At 45.7% G+C, this 19,569-nt stretch overlaps 1 protein-coding gene across 1 annotated transcript in view; it reads left to right on the top strand.

Moving 5' to 3' along the window:
* Positions 1 to 19,569, top strand: part of LOC138521346 (parathyroid hormone/parathyroid hormone-related peptide receptor-like) — a 280,555-nt gene that overhangs the window by 185,305 nt on the left and 75,681 nt on the right. The window contains exons 8-9 of the mRNA XM_069634105.1: positions 480 to 540; positions 6,164 to 6,230. Coding sequence (XP_069490206.1) covers positions 480 to 540; positions 6,164 to 6,230 — 128 coding nt within the window. The remainder of the gene's footprint in view (positions 1 to 479; positions 541 to 6,163; positions 6,231 to 19,569) is intronic.

The following is a 19,569-nucleotide window of genomic DNA, read 5'->3' on the forward strand; positions in this document are numbered from 1 at the left end:
TCTCTCTCTCTCTCTCTCTCTCTCTCTTTTTCTCTCTCTCTCTCCCTCTCACTCTCCCTTCCTGCCTCCCCCACCTATTGCAGGAACGAAAAGCATTACCACACAAGGCAAGGAGGATCAAGGTGGAGCATAAGTAAGGGCAGGCGAAGGGAGTGCAGAAGAAGGGCAAAGTAGGGTGGATGGGGACCTGTGGGAGGAAGAGAATTGGCAAAAAAGGGAGTGGAGAGGCAGAACGTAGGGTAAAGGAGCTGCAGGAAGGAAAGAAGGGATGGAGGGAGATAGCAAAGAGGAACATGGACATTGGGAGAAAGGGAAAACAAAGGATGACAACAATTGGCGGCATGAATGATGAGCAGGTGGATGGAATGGAAGCTACAGCAGTTAAGCAGAGCAGCTGGGGTGCCCGTCTATCGCCATGAATGTATTGCTCATCCACTGCTTTCTGTAATCCTGTCCGCTTCTTCTTTCCTGCTGTTCAGGGCTCCCGGCTGTGTTTGTGTCCGTGTGGGCCAGTGTCAGGGTATCCTTGGCAGACACACAGTAGGTATCAGCTGCCTTATCATTTCACTTGACCGTTGACAACAAACGCCATGTGTATCTCATTGAGCCCCCCACCCCCTAACCCTGAAACCCAGCAGTAAATACCTGACACAGGCATCCTGATGCATATATTGGTCCCGCCCACCCCATCCCGTTAATAACGGCTAAGCAATCACTGTATGTTTTTTGTTGGCTGTAGTGTTCTAATTGGTAGTATCATCAATTGAATGGATCAAACTGGCTGCTTTTAAGATCCTTTTGAGGCTTGTATAGGGAATTGGTTATTACTGTTGGTACTGAAGGCTGCTCAGATCTCCGCTCTGCTTTCTGCTATGAGAACCTCCCTTCTGGGACCAAGGTTTTCACCATAACTCTTCCCCTTGAATACCGGTGGACTGATATTTCACTATAGCTTTATAGACCTGCAGCGAGGGCTGTAGCAGGCGTTATGGGCCCTGAAGATTGAGTTAACGAGGTATGAGGGGCCATAACGCCCGGTACAGCCCGAGCTGCAGGTCTATAAATCTATTAGAACACCCTGAGTGGAAGTACAAAAAATTGCAAAATGTTGAATAAATGTTGCAGACATTTATTTACCATGTTGCTATTTTTTGTACTTCAATTAAATATGTCTCATTTATTTTTTATAGTGTAGTGGAATGTGATTGGATGGGAGGAGTATGCTATTAAACAGAAATCAGGCGTGGCTATGTCTGCCCAGTGTTTCACTTAAGCTAATTTCAGGTGTTTTTTTCTCCCCCCAACACAAACATACGCTTCCAATTATTGCACACTAGCACACAGCAGCACACAGCAGCACAGCATTAGCAAGGACACTCTGCATATAAATTAACAGCGTGCTATCAACTTACCTTTGTGTGCTCTGGTTCCCCATTGTCCTTCCAATACTACTGTGCACCACACATGCAGCCAACGCGAGGAGGCGAGAGCAAGGCTCCTGCTGTGTTTTAATCGCAGTGAAAAATGAAACACGGCACTTTCCATAACAAAGGAAAGTGCCGCTTTCCTTTCTCAGCCGTTTTACATTTGATGAAAAGCTTTCCATATGAGGTGAAAGCGGAAAGCGTTTCTTCCAGCTTCCAATGAGTGGGCTGGCCTGCGTTGTTGCACACGTTGGTCTTGCAACTTGTAATTCGGGACAGAAAGTTAACTCTTTCCATTCCGAAATTACATGGCAACCAACGTGTGCAACTCTGTAGGGTTACGTGGGCGCGGGCAGTGGGAACAGGTAAGCAATTACACCAGTAATTGTATTCAATCTGCGGGCTATTACAGTTCGTATCCCTCCACATTCTTAGGAAAATAGTGAAAGAATGTGCCTTTCTGGGATACATACATTCTGATCCTCGTTGTGAATCGGGTGTCCAATTTCTAAAATCAGGAGGGGGTGAGGGGCTTTTCCCCACACAAAAAAAAATCCCCATTCACAAATGTAGTTTATATGAGGAAACCCATGCATCTTCCTGCACCTATTTCAGTCAGATGCAAGGGGGTACACAATGCATAGACAGGTCATAGTTAACCCCTGTGTGCATTTCCTTTAAATCAGGACAGGAGGTGGAAAAACCAGTACTATTACTGGTGCCACTCGCATATCTAGCCATGACGCAGACACAGAAATGCTGCTTTTCCTGTTTACATTGGCTGAAGAAATATACAGGTAACCATTGTGGATGTGATACCAGCGAATCGGTAAAGGAGTGCCAGATGGCTGATAGATCTTCAAGTCTTTTGAGCATTGTTGATCTTTTAAATGAGGTCTGGGGCATGGTGAGGTCCAGGTTTATATGGCAGAAGTCCGCAAAATGAATATAATCCATGTGGCTTTCCAGCTCATGGTCAAAGAAGTTAGACCAAGAAGTATCACCTCGCCAATGCAAAAGCTGCTTTCATTGAATTTCTGGTATCTTATTTTGGTTAGCCGGCCGGGCTTCGTTCTTACATTCTGATGCATCTGAGGTTTCAAAAGTGTGAATTTTTGCGAACTACAAATTAATATTAGATTTATCAAGGTTGTAGAGAGTCCTTGGTAGAATCAATGATAATGGCACATTCTACCCGTGGAAAGTGGGGAGAGATTGTGGCCAACAGGCTGCAAAGCCACACCACAAGAATCGTTTGTGGCATTGACAAGAATCCTCATATTTATGGACAGCAGGTAAATTCACCCCAACTTTTGCTTCTTCTGTTTGAAGCAACAGTTATTAAGATTGAACAGTCATACAGTTTGTACATTAACAGGTTGAATATTTTTAAAGGAGGGTGACATTATCATGGAAGGACTCTATGAAAATGTGGGCGCCAGTGTCGCATTCATAGTGCGTCGTCCCAGAGTGTTAAATGCACCAGAGATTACCAAGGACCTTGCTTGTTTGTGTCAAGCGTAGACCCCACACCACTGGATCTACCCTTGATACATGATTCCTGATTACCCCTGTCCAACAGGACAAAGTAGGCCCTATTTCCTCCAAGCCTGTATCATTCATCTGTAGGTTCCCCGAGTGCCATGTAATCCAGTTACAATCACCCTCACAGCTCTCCTCAGAGACCAAGGCTTCACCTTCCACTGCTACTGGGGCAACGCACAACTCGACGTCTAAATATACAACCTTGAGGGCAAGTTCCCTTTTATTGGCAAGTCCTAGCCACCATCAAAGACCAGCAGTAGCCTCAAACTCAACAGACCAAAATACCATCAGCACCAACCAATGCTGCACTACCACTCCTGTTGTTCAGTCCTCCAGGATCTCGCTGCCTATAGATTTCCGCAACAGCCTGGACTTCTTTTCCACGCTAATTCCAAGAATGGCATGGTTTCCAATTACAGCAAGCAGGACATGTCTGTAACTATGAATGCCTCATACCAGTTACACCAGTTGACAAAAACTGACCTCGTCCACCATTCATCACCCCATACCCATCTGAACTAGCTCCATTACCCTCCATCGCAAACACTGCAGGACACCCAGAAGCACAGTCCGATTAGAACCAGCCTGAAATAAGGACCCACTGCATAGCCCAGAGGAGCCCATAGAGGGCTTTGCCACACGCCTGACGAACAAATAGATGCAGCCACCAGAGGCGCATTCAACAAACAAGGAAGTAACCGTACACTAGGATGACCCCATCCCAATAAGATGGGATTACCATAAATGCTATATTAGCATTACTAACCCACTATGAATGTGTAGGATGAATAGTATTCATACATTGTACGTACCTAGATTGGGAGCAAACAGAAAGTAGCAGACCCACTGGGCAAAAGACAGCAATGTTGTAAAAATAGACATTGTTGTAAAGATCATTAACCTGTAATTTTAGCCTTGGAAAAAGCCAATTAATTGGGGAAACTTCTATGCACGTGCGCCAAAGGTGATTGTTGGCTATGCACAGCAAATGCATGTAACCTACATAGAATGTCACAGAAGTCACAGAATTGAATGTCTGTTTCCTTGGGCTATTATGCAATATTCCAAGTATGATACAAAATAAAACCAGACAAAGGAAAGATACAATTCAAGGTACGCATTATTTGCCAAGACACAACAGGACAACGATCGCACTATTGTGGGGAGAAAAACCTTTTGTACTATATTCCAATCCGACTGGTAAGGTGTTCAAGTCTTCTCCCCACCTGTTGCAGACAGGTTAGTGGGACACCAAAACACTCAGAAAACGACCACCCTAGGGTTGGCGCAATCACACCTGGCAACACCAACACATACAATCCAATTGTCTGCTTAGAAGACCACCATGCAGAACAAGTCCATACAAGACATTGTGCCATGTATGGACAAAGTGAGACACCTTTAGACGCTTTAGAAAGCGCTATGCATCAATTGTGGACCTAGCATGTGCAGGATTTGGGCTGCAGGAGCAACGACAGAACATCCCTCCTGAGAGGCACAGAGGGGCTTAGGCCTATGAAAAATCTAGCTATCCTGGGGAGGTGAGTGCTCAATTTATGACTGAGATTCTTTGCAAAAAATGCCCCAAAAATGCATTGAGTGAAGTTTCCATTTGGCAAAAGTGTGGTATACCTATTATTCAAAATTCAGTAGATCCTCATTGAAACCCAGTAACTTAACGTGGCAGCAGAGTGGAAGCCTGTGCCATGGTTAGAGAAATTGTGCCATATAGCCCTCAAAATGACTTTGCGAGCACACACCTTGGAGTGTCATTTCAGTTTAATGGGAGAGAGTAAGTCAGGCTGGATTTAAATAAACGTCACTGGTGGGATCCCTGTATTTAGATGGCAATACAGTGTAATGATTTTCAAGTTAGCATAATGCTATAAAGATGGCACTTTGAGAAATACATGTAGGCACAGACTGGTCCTAAGATGGAAGACTCAATAGAAAGATGCTGGATGATCAGGAACTGGGGTTCAGAGAAAGGGGTTCAGAGAAAGAATGACAATGGAGAAATAGAGGATGAACGGGACGAATGACGTTTATAAAGAATGGGTGGCATAAGTTAAAACGTGGGCGATAGGGGTGCATGATTAAGGTGAAAAACAAGGGCTGGCGGAAGGAGGGTGAGCAACAAAGGGTGTACGAGTAGGAATGCAAAGGCAGGAGTCTAGAATGATGGATGACAGAAGAAAGTTAGTGGAATTCAAGACAGATGAGGGCAATGAGGGATGAGTTATTAAGGGTGATGAATGTGTACTAGAGTATGGACGGTATGTAAAGGAGGATGATGATGAAAGATGACAATGCGCAATGGTGCAGGGAGGATGACCAAAAAGTGCATGATGGAAGCTGGATGAAGGAGTGTGAGGGCAGTGATCTGAAGATGAAAGATGGTCAACACCAAGTAAATATGGCGGATCAGAAAATCATGCAGGATGAACAATGATACATAATGTAGACTGAAGAGCGTGTGAGGGGGTCTGATTACAGGATGATGGCAATGATGGTGAGGATTTTTAAGCACAGATCACCTTCATAGGATTTCATCATTTTTTGGCATACTCCATTAAGGTCATTGAAGACCTACCTTTATACCATTTAAGTTAGAGTGATGGGGCCGGAGAACTACATCTTGTTCCCAAATTCCAGAGTGTTTCTATTGTATGGCAAGTGGAATCCTCCTACGACTCAGTACACATAACATGGACACACTGCCCAGATTTGGAAGCAATGAGTAAGCCCCTCATAAGAAGAATCCGAAGGCAGCTCAGTTCTCACCGAGAGTCAGGTAGGTCCTACATTGAAATACTATTGGGATCATCAAACACGTGCCACTGAGGTGAGCGGAATTAACACCTATTATTTGACTACAATTCAGGTTATATTGTGCGCTATAGTCATTTGTTTACTTCCTATACATGTAAAGAAGGGAAAAAAAGATTGCGTCCCTGTGAACCAGTCGCACAAAATGCCTTCTCTTGCCTTTTGGTTGACCAATTGTACAAACATTTTGGCCAACTCAAATGCTCACCGTCTCTGTGCTCATTCAAAAGTGCGTTCTGATTGGCTGAGGCATCTAAATTGATCAATCTGGGTGGGTTTGCATTTTCCAATATGTTAAATCTATCCCAATAAAATACACTACCATTAAACACCCAAACCCTGTGTTGCTATTTGTTGCTTTTCAGATGCTGGGATCTCAGTGCTGGGAAAATGAAGTGGATTTATCAAACCCCTATTTTGGTGGCAATTGTGGTAAGTTGAATAGCTTGGTGTTGGCAGTGGGGCAGTGTTAGTTGTGCGAATCTTGTGGTGCTTCTGTTAGGAAAATCTAATTTGACTAGTTTTGAAATCATTTGAACCGGAAACAGACAAGGATCGAACTAAAAAAATATGCATAGACTTTGGAATAATTTGTTTTGAAAATTCTGAGCCACAGAGAATGGGGGATTTAACGGAATAATCTTTTGAAATGTGTCCTAGATCAGCATTTTCAGTTTTGACCAATTGACCCTAGCAGCACTAATACCTTTGTGAGATGGCCAATAGAATGTTGTTATGGGCTGCATATATAACTGGATATGCCCGTTAGAAGAACGCAACAGGAAGAAAAGGATATGTAGATGTGAGCTAGTTATGGAAAATCAAATGTTTGTTTGTTGGTTTGTTTATTTATTTATTTATTTATTTATAATGCGTTCCATACCCAGATGCAGCAGGGCAAAGCAGAAAGAATATGCAAGGCTTACAATGTTACAGAAGTATGCAGTTGTGAAGAATTATAGACATATACAATTAAAAATTACAGACATGTACAATATACAAAATCCTCAACCATAAAAAATATCTATACAGCAATATATACGTATACAAATATGTACATAAGAAGGAAGTATGGTTAATTTTGTGTGGAGAAGATGATGTGCAGCAATTGTACAGTGTCATGAGCTTAAGTAGGCAGGTTTGTATGATACTGTACGGGCAGTGGCTAAATGATGCTACTAGGAGGGTGGCTAGAGGTTGTTGGAGTTCAAATGTTTGATGAAGTTCCTTCTAAAGTGTAAGTAGGGTTGGTCTGATCTCAGATTGTGTGGTAAGGAATTCCAGAGTGTAGCAGCTTTCACAGGGAAGCTATTACCTACGATGGTGGAGAGTTTGAATCTGAGAATCATCAGACAATTAGAATTGATGGTTCTAGTCTGTCTAATGGATGATTTTCTCTTTAATTTGTCCATCAGATAGCTGGGGGCAGCATTGTTGAGGGCTTTGTGGGTTAGGGAGGCCATCTTTAATTGGATGATTTTGTTGTCAATGGAGAGCCAATTATATTGGCGTTTAATAGTGGAGATATGCTCTCTTTTATTTATGCCGAGCGCAGCTCTCAGGGCATTGTTTTGTAGGATTTGTAGCCTTTGGATGATAGTTTTGTTAGCACCACTATAGAGAGCATTACAATAATCGAGTCTGGAGAGTATGAGGGCTCTCGCCAGGATCATGCAACTATCATTGGACAGGAATGGTCTGCCTGCTCTTATTAATTTACAAGTATACGCAGTAGTGGATGCTAGTGAATTGATCTGTTTAGTGAATGACATAGTGGAATCCAGCTAAAAGCCAAGAGTTTTTACCTCCCTGGATACTTTGATAATGTTACCGTCAATATTAAACTCAGCGTATTCAAGGCCTAATTTGTTAATATTGGCAGGTGGACCCAGGATGATTAGCTTTGTCTTGTCATCATTCAGGCATAGGCCATGAGATGCCATCCATGCCTGAATGATGAGATACACCCTGTTCACCAACTCTCTGTCCTTGCTGTGATCCCCTGAAAGTGGGAGGAGAGTCTGAGTATCATCTGCATAGTTAGTGTAGGTGATACCCAGATGGTGCAGATCGTCGAATAGAGGTTTGGTGAAGATGTTGCGTAAGGTAGGGGAGACGCATGAGCCCTGGAGGACTCCACAGGTGATAGGAGAGGGGTCTGCTGCTGCTGAGGGGGAGAAGACTCTCATCGTTCTCTCGCTCAGAAAGGATTCAATCCATCTGATGGCTTCAGTGGAGAAGTGAGCTGCTGAATCCAGGTGTTTACATAGGACCTTGTGGTCCACAAGGTCGAATGCCGCAGAGAGGTCAAGTAGGAGGAGGAGTGCTGTCTTTCCCTTGTCCCTCAACTCATCTATTTGGGTCTTTAGATCGATAAGGGCTGATTCCTTGCCGTGTAGTGGGAGGAAACCCGATTGTCTGGAGCATAGTAGTTTGTGTAGTTCAAAGTATTTTGGATCTGGACATAGGCCACTTTGTCCAAGATTTTCAGTAGAAAAGGTACCGTGGTGATGGGACGGAAATTGGTGGGGATGAGGGGATCTAGCTTCTTGAGGAGGGGGAACACCCAGGATTGTTTTAAATTAGAGGGGATGTTGCCCGAGGAAAAATATGCATTTATAAGTTTGGAAATGAAAGGCGATAGGTCTCTGGCGGCATCTTTGATTATGTGTGCAGGGCAGATGTCGTCTTTGCAGTTCGAGGGTTTGAGTGAGAGTATGATTTTCTCAACCTCCAAGATGGTGGTTTAAGTAAAGGAGAATTTGTTAGTCTGTGTGCTAGGTAAAGCGTTAGGCGGAGGCGTGGGCGGGTTGGGAAGGTTTAAGGAGTCGTTTTTTAGTTGAATTTTATTTTGTAGGGTATTTATTTTGTTAGCTAATGCCTGTAGGATATCTGCACACCAGGTCTGATCCTTGGTACTGGTGTCAGGTGTGGCAATGGGTGACTCAAGTTCCTTCAATATGGAGAAAAGCTCCTTCATGCTTGAGTTGGAGTTGGCAATACGGTTGTTGTAAGAGTTCCGCTTTGCTAGGCAGATTTCAGTTTTATACTGTCGTGAGATGGTGGTTAGAGTGGCTTTCTTCTCACTAGATGGGCATGATTTCCAGGCGGATTCACATTTTCTCTTTTGTAATCGGAGGCCCTTGAGTTCAGGTGTGAACCATTTGTTTAGATGAGTTTTGGGCTTACTGGTACGAAGTTTAAGTGGGGCAATTTTGTCCATAGTATCTAACATGATTTTGTTGTATTCGTGAACTAGTATGTTAGGATCTAGATTGTCTGGCAATGCGTTTAGAGTTGGGAGGATAGCTGGGATAATTTTTTCCACTGTTATGTTTTTCCTATTTCTTGTTGGGCAGGGTGGTGCCAATGGCACAGTTATGGTGGGTGGTCTAGAGGTCAGTAGATTAAATGAGACCAAGGAGTGGTCAGTCCAGGGTAGTGGTGTGATGGAGGAGATGACCGCTGAGCAATTAACATCGGCAACCCAATCTAGGGTTCTTCCCTTCAGGTGGGTGGGAGAGTTAACTTTTTGGGCAAGTCCGAGTGAGGTGAAAGTATTGGCTATGGTAGATGCATGCGTGTCTGCTGGATCGTTAAGTCCTAGGTTGAAATCACCTAGTAGCAGCAGTCGTGAGGTTGTTTTGACATTGTTGGTTAATAGGCTATGCTGATCCTCCACAAAGGTCCCAGGAGGGCCGGGCGGTCTGTAGAATAGGTGGATAGTGAGAAATTGGGTGTTATTTATGGGGAGTTTGGCGGTGAGGGATTCTCACGATTGCAGTTTTTGGGTGGAGGCTAGCCTTAGAGCTAAACTTTCTTTGGATATTGTTATTGTTATTGTTATTTTGCATTTATATAGCGCCTTATATACCATTGGTATGGTCTGAAGGCGCTGGTAGGTTGAACGCCCTTGGGAACCGAAGTTCGGGTCAGTAGAGAGAGTAGAGAGAGTCCAAAGGTGCGTGTGCACGCCAGGTATGTGTGCAGCTGGTGCAGAATTCGTGTGGTAGCTGCTTCTTAGCGGTAGGTGTGGTGGTTGAGAGATCAGGAGTATGTGTTCGCTCTGGCAGGATTTATCCAGACCGAGTGTGGCTGCGTTAAGCCTGAGGAGAACGCCTGGCTGGGGGGGGTGAAACCAGCAGTGTTTACTTAGAGTGATGGGGAGTGAGCGGGATATGTTGATATGAGAACAGTTATACCGAATGGTGTCATAGTATCTCTGTGTTCTAGTTGAGTGGTGGTGTAAAGAGGAGAGTAAGCGTGGAGTGTGGTATGATATATGTTCTTTCAAATGTTCTATGCATTCTAAAGCATATTATGTACATCACGCAATTCTATGCGATCAGGTCCGTTCAATGCATTTTTTTTTTATTATAGGCGGTCAAGATTACCCTACACACTCCTGTCTGCTCGACACACTCATGCACTCTAGCCGACCTTGCGTGCTCTAGTCTACCCTCAATCTCCAGTGTGCCCCACGCATGCATTCATGTATTCCATACGCATGTGCTCACACTCATCTGGTCTACACACTCATCGGCTCAACATACTACTCGTCCGCTTGACATACTACTCGTCCAGATGAGTACTACGTACTCTTCCGTTCCACACACTCACCGCCACGGATGCCCACACGGTCCTGCCTGGATATAGTGTATCCGTCTGGGATGGCCACAATAAGTGACTGACCTGCAGCATTGTGTAGCCATGTTTCAGTTAGAGCAATGAAGTCTAATTTAGCTTCAGTGATTAGATCTACTATATCAAGGGCATGGGCGACTAATGATCTTGTGTTGAGGAGTACTCCTTTGTAGGAATGTGCCTCCGTTTTTAGTATAAAGTCCGTATGAGAGATTGGTTTGGTCTTAGTTCTGGAAATGGTAGGACCTTTGGTGGCAGGAGGGACGGACGGGTAGTTGGGAGCATTAAGTTCTCTAGTTTAATAGCCTTTGGTTTCATGTTTGGAGGCAGAGAGGAGTCTTTGAGGCGGCTCATACAGTTTAGTGAGTCTAACACGTAGTTTGTTGTTTCTATCAGTGGTGGAGCTAGGCTGGGAGGCAAGGGTTGCTGGTCCTGGCCTGCAATAATGCTTTGAGCAGGAGGGGTCAGTATGATGACTGGCTATATTTGATGCATTGGGTGGAACGGATACTATCACAGAGGGGGAGGCTCCTAAATAGGTATCCTGACTGAGAATATCAGGGTATGCGAGCGTGGCCATAGCACAGAAGGTGAATATTACAGTTAGCATCTTCTGAAAATCAGCTAGAGTTATGTAAAGGAGAGTAAGGCATAGCAGTATGGATGCTATCTAAGTTGGGATGATGGGGTCTAGGCAGATCAAGTAGGGGGAGGATGACAGCCTTTATATCAAGTTGCAGGTAGGCGATGGCAATTTGACACTGTGACTATATGTCTGGACCCCAAGGTTTTTACAGAAAAATAAGTTCTATTCATCTATATGCGCAAGTCAAACATGATTGCATTCAAGGGGTGGATACATAATCATTCGGCACGAGTTGGATCATTACCGGGGCCAGGAGGTAACGTTACAAATGAGACATTTTAAAGAACTTTTTTGGGAAATACCTCCTAATTGTGAGTTGAGATCACATGGGATATTTGCGGCATGGGGTAAATTGAAAGCACTGCGTGGGGTGCATGTTATGCGCAGCTGTGGACGCTAGGGTGTGACCATCCGGGGCTCAAGAGCTTTCACCTCACAACTCAAAGAGAAGGACCCTGATACAAAGATGTGTGCAGTAACCTCTTTATTTTTTGTTCTAAAACTGACATGATCAAAGTTATCGCGCAGATTTTCAGGAAGCGCGTTCCTAAGAGTGGCAGTGCGGGACGAAAAGCGGCCTCGGAGTGTCGTTTTGTTAAACCTAGGCGTCGTCAAACACCTAACACTGTTGAAACTTAGGTTTTCTGTTCATTGGTAGTGACTAGGTTGTTGTCTCATACACTCGGGTTCTTGTTATTAAAAGTGGTCCGTGATTCACTGACTTTTGAACTCTACTCTGGCCTGAACAGGCAGGCAGCCACTGCAGAGAACGCAGAGGTAAGTCCTCGAATTTTCTCAGTTACAAATACAATAGCACCCTTGCCGTCGCTTTCTGCACCATATGCAGACCTGAAAACAGAGACATCGGAATACAAAAATACACGCCATTTGCGTAATCAATGTCGACTTTACGTTGGCAAATGAGGAACTGAGTTTTATTTCTCAACATGTTATTAAGTTGGAAAAAGTTCTTCGCTGTCAAGGTGATCGTAGGATCCAAGGAATGTTTTCTGTCTATAAGAACTAGGTATCCTGCATAGTTATAAACACTTCTTCACTTTTCACAAATCAGGGCTATCAGGAAGGTAAGATATATTAAAAAGTAGTGGCAACATTGGCAAACCCTGAGGTACTCTACAGTCGGTACTCTCTTGCTTAGACCTAAATGGTTTTGTTTGTTTATTTATTTATAAAGCGCAACGTTCGCCACTGTGGTATCGTGGCACTGCTCAAAAGGAGGGATAAGCAAACTGAGCAGGTGAGCTTTTAAGGCTCGCTGGAAGGAAAGCTGATTAGACAGGCTAAGTAAATAACAGGCCAGAGAGTTCCAAAAGGGTGAGGCTGCCACAGAGAAAGCTTGGCCCCCGATCCGGCAAAGCTTGCACCTAGGGACTGACAGCAGGCAAGTATCCGAGGAGTAGAGTGCTCAGCCAGGTACACATGGGAGGAATTTTTGCTGAAGGTAGTCTCCCCCCTGACAATAGAAAGCATGATGCACAAGGCAGGCTGTTTTGATTTGGAAAGGCTGGGCGGCAATAGGCAACTAGTGAAGTTGGCGTAGTAATGGCAAGATATGGGCATAGCGAGGAGGGGAAGTGGCTAGGCACGCTGACGAGTTCTGGAGAACTTGGAAGCACTGCAGGAGATAGACAGGTTGAGCTAAGAATAGCGAGTTGCAATAGTTGATGAAAGAGGTCACCAAGGCTGACACAACCGGGCTCGAGGCTCATCCGGAATAAAGGGGAGAACCTTCCAGAGGAGCTTCAGATGAAAATAGCCTCGCTGACATAGGGCACTGACTTGGGGTTCCATAAAGAGGTAGGCATACACCATACAGTGGTGGAGGGGACAGCTAGAGGACCCAAAGAAGCAAGGCAGAAAGCTGAGGTCCAGAGAGAGGATGCAGAGGGGGGCCAACCACCAACATCTCAATTTTCTCACTGTTCAACTTGAGCCAGTTGTTACACATTCATTCCCCATGGCATCGAGGCAGACCCTGAACCTGGTTGCTACCTCAGTGCTGGTGAGATCAAAGCGGACCAGGATCTAGGTATCATCTTTGTAAGAATAAAAGATGAAGACGTGGGAGAGAATGAATTTGGTCAGAGGTTGAACATAGATGTTAAACAACATGGGTGAGATGGTAGACCCTTGTGGGGCACTTCCGGTGCGAGCCTTACCCTGCAAACAGAAAGGAGGGATAGATGAAGTTTGATAACGGTCACAGAGGAAAGAAGAGAACCAAGCCAGGGCAGTCCCAGCAATGCCGGCTCCAGCCAGGCAATCCAGCAAGATTGCATTATTGATGCTATTGAACTGGGCAGAGAGATCAAGTAAAACCAGGACTCCCACACTGCCCTGATCACGGATCATTGTTAGATCGTCCACTACCGACACCGGCACGCTCTCAGTCACTCGTCCTGGGTGAAAACAAGACTGTGAGGAGTGGAAGAAAGACGATTCAATAAGAAAACAGCTGAGAAGAGTACAGACTAGAGATTCCAAAAGCTTCATCAGTGATGTTAAGAGAGAGAAGGGACAGAAATTAAAAGGAATGGAGAAGTTAAGAGAGAGGGTTTCTTCAAGAGTGGGATCACTGTGGCAAGTGGGAATCTGACCTGTTTGACAGGCATTATTTATGGCCAGCTGTAAAAAATACGTAATGTGGGGATGAATGTCTTTGGGGATGGACAGTGGAATGGGGTCCCTACGCGATGCTGATTTGAGCTTAAAAACGGCAGCTGTAATATTCTCAATCGTAAAAACGGGGGATTCTGACCATAGCGCAGCATTGGACTGGGACGGAGCTGGGGCTGATGCACCTGTCGACTGAAGACCGGAAGATTTAATACAGATTCAGATATTTTCAATCTTATCCACAAAAAATTGGGATAAAGAATCTCAAAGATCCTGCATGGCGATAACAGAATCCGAAGGAACAGATGATAGCAAGCGAATTACCTTAAATAGGGCTTTGGAATGATTAATAGAGCCTGCAATGTGATAGGAAAAATAGGCCTGTTTGCCGTCAAAGATTGCTCTATGGTACAGCGAAGAGGTGTGCTAGATGAAAAGGGCATGCAGTTCGTCAGAGTAACAGGGCTCAGACTCGTGGTTTGGAAAATGTAATGAGGGGCTAGCGAGTAAGTCACAGAGGTAAACGTGGAAGACAGAGTTTCGAGTTCCAACGAGGGCAAATCAGCCAAGAGGGTTCAAATTTGGCCAATAATCACATCTTTATTCATTGACCTCCAACCGCGCCCTGAGGCTGGTTTGGGGCCGGAAAGGGGGTTTGATGGATAGGGGATCCCAAGAAAAAGGGACGATAAGTGGTCTGACCAGATGACGGGGAGAGCAGAAAACAATGATGCCTCAGAGGTGGGGGCAAATATGAGGTCCAGAGCATTACCCAACTTATGGTGTGGGATCAGTAGGTAAGGGTGCCGAAGATGCAAATCGGCCACCGCTCAAGAAAGCAGTCAAGTAGGTGAAAGAAGGATCTGCCACGGGGGACAATAAACGACCAGGAAATGAATAGTGCAGTTAGAAGACAATGTAAAGCGGTCCAGTTACACTTCCATCTCAACATGATGGTTCAAAGCTAGCTGTGAGCCAGCAAAACCAGAGTTGAAGATGATGGCTACCCCTCCGCCCCCCGTCCCCTGCCCCCATCACGACGCAAAGATGGAAAGTCGTAGCAAAGAATGTTATAGTTTGTCAGAAGCAGTTGAAGTAGAATGGGACCGGAGGCATCACACTAACCAAGTTTTGGTGACACAAAAAGTCTGGCTTGTAGTGAGAGAGGATGTCACGGTCCTGAGCACAATGCACTGTCAGGTGCCGAGAATTCACCAGGAGGCATTTCAAGGAGGAATCGGGAGCCCTAAACAGCAGATTAATGCTGTCTGGCTCAAAGCACCTACCTGGCAAGAGGCAAGACTGTCCTCGGAGGGGCGAGAATAAGAAGTTACTTGCGAGAATAGCGAATAGTATTAATACTTGCCTGTTCAACCCACGGAAAGCATCCATTCTCTCCAGCCATGCCACGGATGGGCACAGACGGTCTGGACTTTGGTGCAACTTCCACGCGAGTCCGCTGCGCCCCTCTGCTGCGCTTCTGGCTAGCAGAGGACCTATATGGACACATGATATTGCAGAGGCCCTCCCAACTCCCCTGCCAAGCCAACAGGAAAGAGAGACTGCGGTGAGTGCTGGTAAGAAATAAATGGAGAAGCCTACTAGGAACGAAACCTTGGGGGCTCAGGAGGCCAGGCACCCTCCCACCACCTAACCATGAGAGAAATAAATATAAATAATCAAGGATTGAGTAAAAATAACATTTAAATAAGATTGAATGCAGAAATAAAAGGTGAAAATGGAGTCGCCCAGTCGCACGCCGCGGCATGGCATTACCAAGACTGTAAAAGGAACCAAATCAAGAAGGTAAATACAATGAACAACGGAGCGCAGCAAATACAAGTGATCCACACAGCAGAATGCTGTGAAATGCAGGGCTAAAGTAAAACGCAAAGGGGACTGACCCCCGTCCCATACCATCAGTGGTGAGAAAATGGCTGCCTTCTGTTGCAGATTAAGTAGGGTAAATGTAATCCAGTTTAGCTCTTGATCTATGAAATCAATGTATGCCAAAAGAAAGTAAAATGTAATGGGCACTGGTGTCAAACGTAGCCGATAGGTCCAGTAGCACATCTGCTTGTCCATTATTTGCCTCGCATCTCAAGACCTCTAGCAGTACTGTTACTTTCAGCTCTGTACTATGTACAGGTCAAAATCTCACCTACGCGTCATCGAGAAGAGTGTTTGTGTATGTTAAAGATTGCAATCCTTCTGTGGCTGTTTTTGCCAGTAGATTGGCAGCACAAGGGAGATTTGCTATTGACATGTCATTTCATAAGTCATTGGGCCTCATTACACGGTAGGCGGTAAGGGTTTACCGGTACCGGTATTTTACGGGTACCGGTAAATTCTTACCACCTTACTACGAGGTCCCTTTGCGGGTTGGGGGTATTTAATGCCTGCTTTTTGCAGGCGTTAAAAACCAACCCGCAAAGGGACCCAGGGAGCTAATTACGGTGCCGCAATTTGCGGTGCCGTAATTAGCGCCTTCCCCATTCCCATTATACCCTATGGGGCAAAAATGGGAATGGGGAAGGGCAATGGTGGAAGGGGGAATTACCGCCCCGCCAACCTTGGAATGGGGCGGTAATTCCCCTTTCCACCAAGGTGGTGCCGGTATTTTACCGGCATGAACCATGGCGCTAATAGCGCCATGGTTCTCCGCCTACCGTGTAATGAGGCCCATTGACATCTACCAATGTTTGTTTTTCTGTTGCACAGGAGTAACACAGGTGATGTGTAATGCGTTGGGTACTGTGTTCACAGCTGGCGGTTGATACAAAACGTCTACAGGATAGACAGCTCTTGGTTCATTACCTGCCAATTCACCAAAGGCGTTTGGGAGTGCAGTGTATAGTAGTGTACCAAGTGGTTCCAAGGTGCTTAGTAGATGGCCATGTCTCTTCCACAGATTGGTTGTGTCTATTTTAGCATTGCATTGATCCTAGGAAATTGTGATATAATTTCCTTCTGTAATGCTAAAATGTTCTGGTTAATCTTAAAACTCCTGAACATATCAAAACAAATAATCTTGCTTTTTTATGCTAGAGGATCCCGTAGCCCCTAGGTAATTATGTAGAGCTTTTCTTAAGCTGAAGCGGATTGCTCGAGACCTTCTCGATAATGATGACTTTGGATTTGCTGTAAACTCTTGTAAATCTGGAGAACGCAATCGTATCTTCTGGATGATAGGGCTGTCTGGATATAAGTTCAGTTGTCTTTTTCTCCTGTTTTAGCTCTTTGAAATCTGTCGAAAGACATTTGGTTAAGGGTTCTGTCACGTTGACAGTTGTGTTCTGGGGTAAGAGGGCGGGACGGGAGGCGGGGAGGGAAGTGACGCTGGGCGGGATTGGATAAGGTCAGTACGTGCTGTAGGCAAGAGAATACAGATGTGTGTGTAGAGCAGTCCTGGCTCCGTCTCATTCTTTGCTGCGCGGCATGGCGCGCGACCCAGCCCCGGCTGTCCCTCACTTAGGACTGCCACCACAGGATCATGTTTATCATACTCATGGTATTTAGCTGCTTATGTCAGTGATGTCCTGTTAGTAGAAGGTGAGAGATGGGCAGCCATAGTCCCCTGATCAGTGGTTACCATTTGTATGTGACTTATGCTTTCTGGGAGTTGCTTACTGGATTGTTCTAGCTGCCAGCCAATACTTGCTTTGATCATGCACTTAATTTGTCTGACTGTCCAAGAATCTTCGTTTAGAAAACTATAGCATAAGGTATGACCACAACAAGCTTTGGAGGTGGAGGTCATTGACCCCATGCTGTGCTTTGTTTTTCTCTACAGCTGTAAATATCACATGCAATCCACATATAATTGGGTGGCATTTTAAAAATGAGAAATTTTTAAAAATACCACACAGTTTTACCATGATCATCATAATCAGGGGTCACACGCGCGCACATAGTCCTCAGCTCTTCTGTGAGTGGCATGCATGGATGAATCGGAATCCCGGAGTCACATTTCAGGCCACTCTCATATGTGACAAACTCTGTCCTGCCCTGCCTGCCTTCCAAACTTATGAGCCTATGATTGGAACTAAGAGAGCCACTTAGGTGACCCTAAACCTCTAGCCCCCACTGGGGGAAATCAGAAAAATCACTCTGCAGTGTGTTAATTACCTCACAAAACAGGCCCATGCAGCACAGCCTCATGAGCCGGACAGTGTGGAGGAAGTGACGGCCATCCATATACTAATGCCTGAATGAGTTAATGCCTGAATGAGTCTGTGCTGGTTCTCAACTCAACTCACGAAACAGGCCCATGCAGCACAGCCTCATGACCCGGACAGTGTGGAAGAGGTTACGGCCCATCCATATACTAATGCCTGAATGAGTCTGTGCTGGTTCTCAACTCAACTCACGAAACAGGCCCATGCAGCACAGCCTCATGACCCAGACAGTGTGGAAGAGGTGACGGCCCATCCATATACTAATGCTTGAATGAGTCTGTGCATGTTCTCAACTCAACTCACGAAACAGGCCCATGCAGCACAGCCTCATGACCCGGACAGTGTGGAAGAGGTGACGGCCCATCCATATACCAATGCTTGAATGAGTCTGTGCAGGTTCTCAACTCAACTCACGAAACAGGCCCTTGCAGCACAGCCTCATGACCCGGACAGTGTGGAAGAGGTGACGGCCCATCCATATACCAATGCTTGAATGAGTCTGTGCAGGTTCTCAACTCAACTCACGAAACAGGCCCTTGCAGCACAGCCTCATGACCCGGACAGTGTGGAAGAGGTGACGGCCCATCCATATACTAATGCTTGAATGAGTCTGTGCAGGTTCTCAACTCAACTCAACTCACGAAACAGGCCCATGCAGCACAGCCTCATGACCCGGACAGTGTGGAAGAGGTGACGGCCCATCCATATACTAATGCCTGAATGAGTCTGTGCAGGTTCTCAACTCAACTCACGAAACAGGCCCATGCAGCACAGCCTCATGACGCGGACAGTGTGGAAGAGGTGACGGCCCATCCATATACTAATGCTTGAATGAGTCTGTGCAGGTTCTCAACTCAACTCACGAAACAGACCCATGCAGCACAGCCTCATGACCCGGACTGTGTGGAAGAGGTGACGGCCCTTCCATATACTAATGCCTGAATGAGTCTGTGCAGGTTCTCAACTCAACTCACGAAACAGGCCCATGCAGCACAGCCTCATGACCCGGACAGAGTGGAAGAGGTGACGGCCCATCCATATACTAATGCCTGAATGAGTCTGTGCAGGTTCTCAACTCACGAAACAGGCCCATGCAGCACACCCTCATGACCCGGACAGAGTGGAAGAGGTGACGGCCCATCCATATACTAATGCCTGAATGAGTCTGTGCAGGTTCTCAACTCAACTCACGAAACAGGCCAATGCAGCACAGCCTCATGACCCGGACTGTGTGGAAGAGGTGACGGCCCATCCATATACTAATGCCTGAATGAGTCTGTGCAGGTTCTCAACTCACGAAACAGGCCCATGCAGCACAGCCTCATGACCCGGACAGTGTGGAAGAGGTGACGGCCCATCCATATACTAATGCTTGAATGAGTCTGTGCAGGTTCTCAACTCAACTCACGAAACAGGCCCATGCAGCACAGCCTCATGACCCGGACAGTGTGGAAGAGGTGACGGTCCATCCATATACTAATGCCTGAATGAGTCTGTGCAGGTTCTCAACTCAACTCACGAAACAGGCCCATGCAGCACAGCCTCATGACCCAGACAGAGTGGAAGAGGTGACGGCCCATCCATATACTAATGCCTGAATGAGTCTGTGCAGGTTCTCAACTCAACTCACGAAACAGTCCCATGCCGCCGCAGCCTCCTGACCCGG

Source organism: Ambystoma mexicanum, chromosome 13, assembly GCF_040938575.1.
Source record: "Ambystoma mexicanum isolate Mex_15411 chromosome 13, UKY_AmexF1_1, whole genome shotgun sequence".
NCBI classification, from domain to species: domain Eukaryota; kingdom Metazoa; phylum Chordata; class Amphibia; order Caudata; family Ambystomatidae; genus Ambystoma; species Ambystoma mexicanum.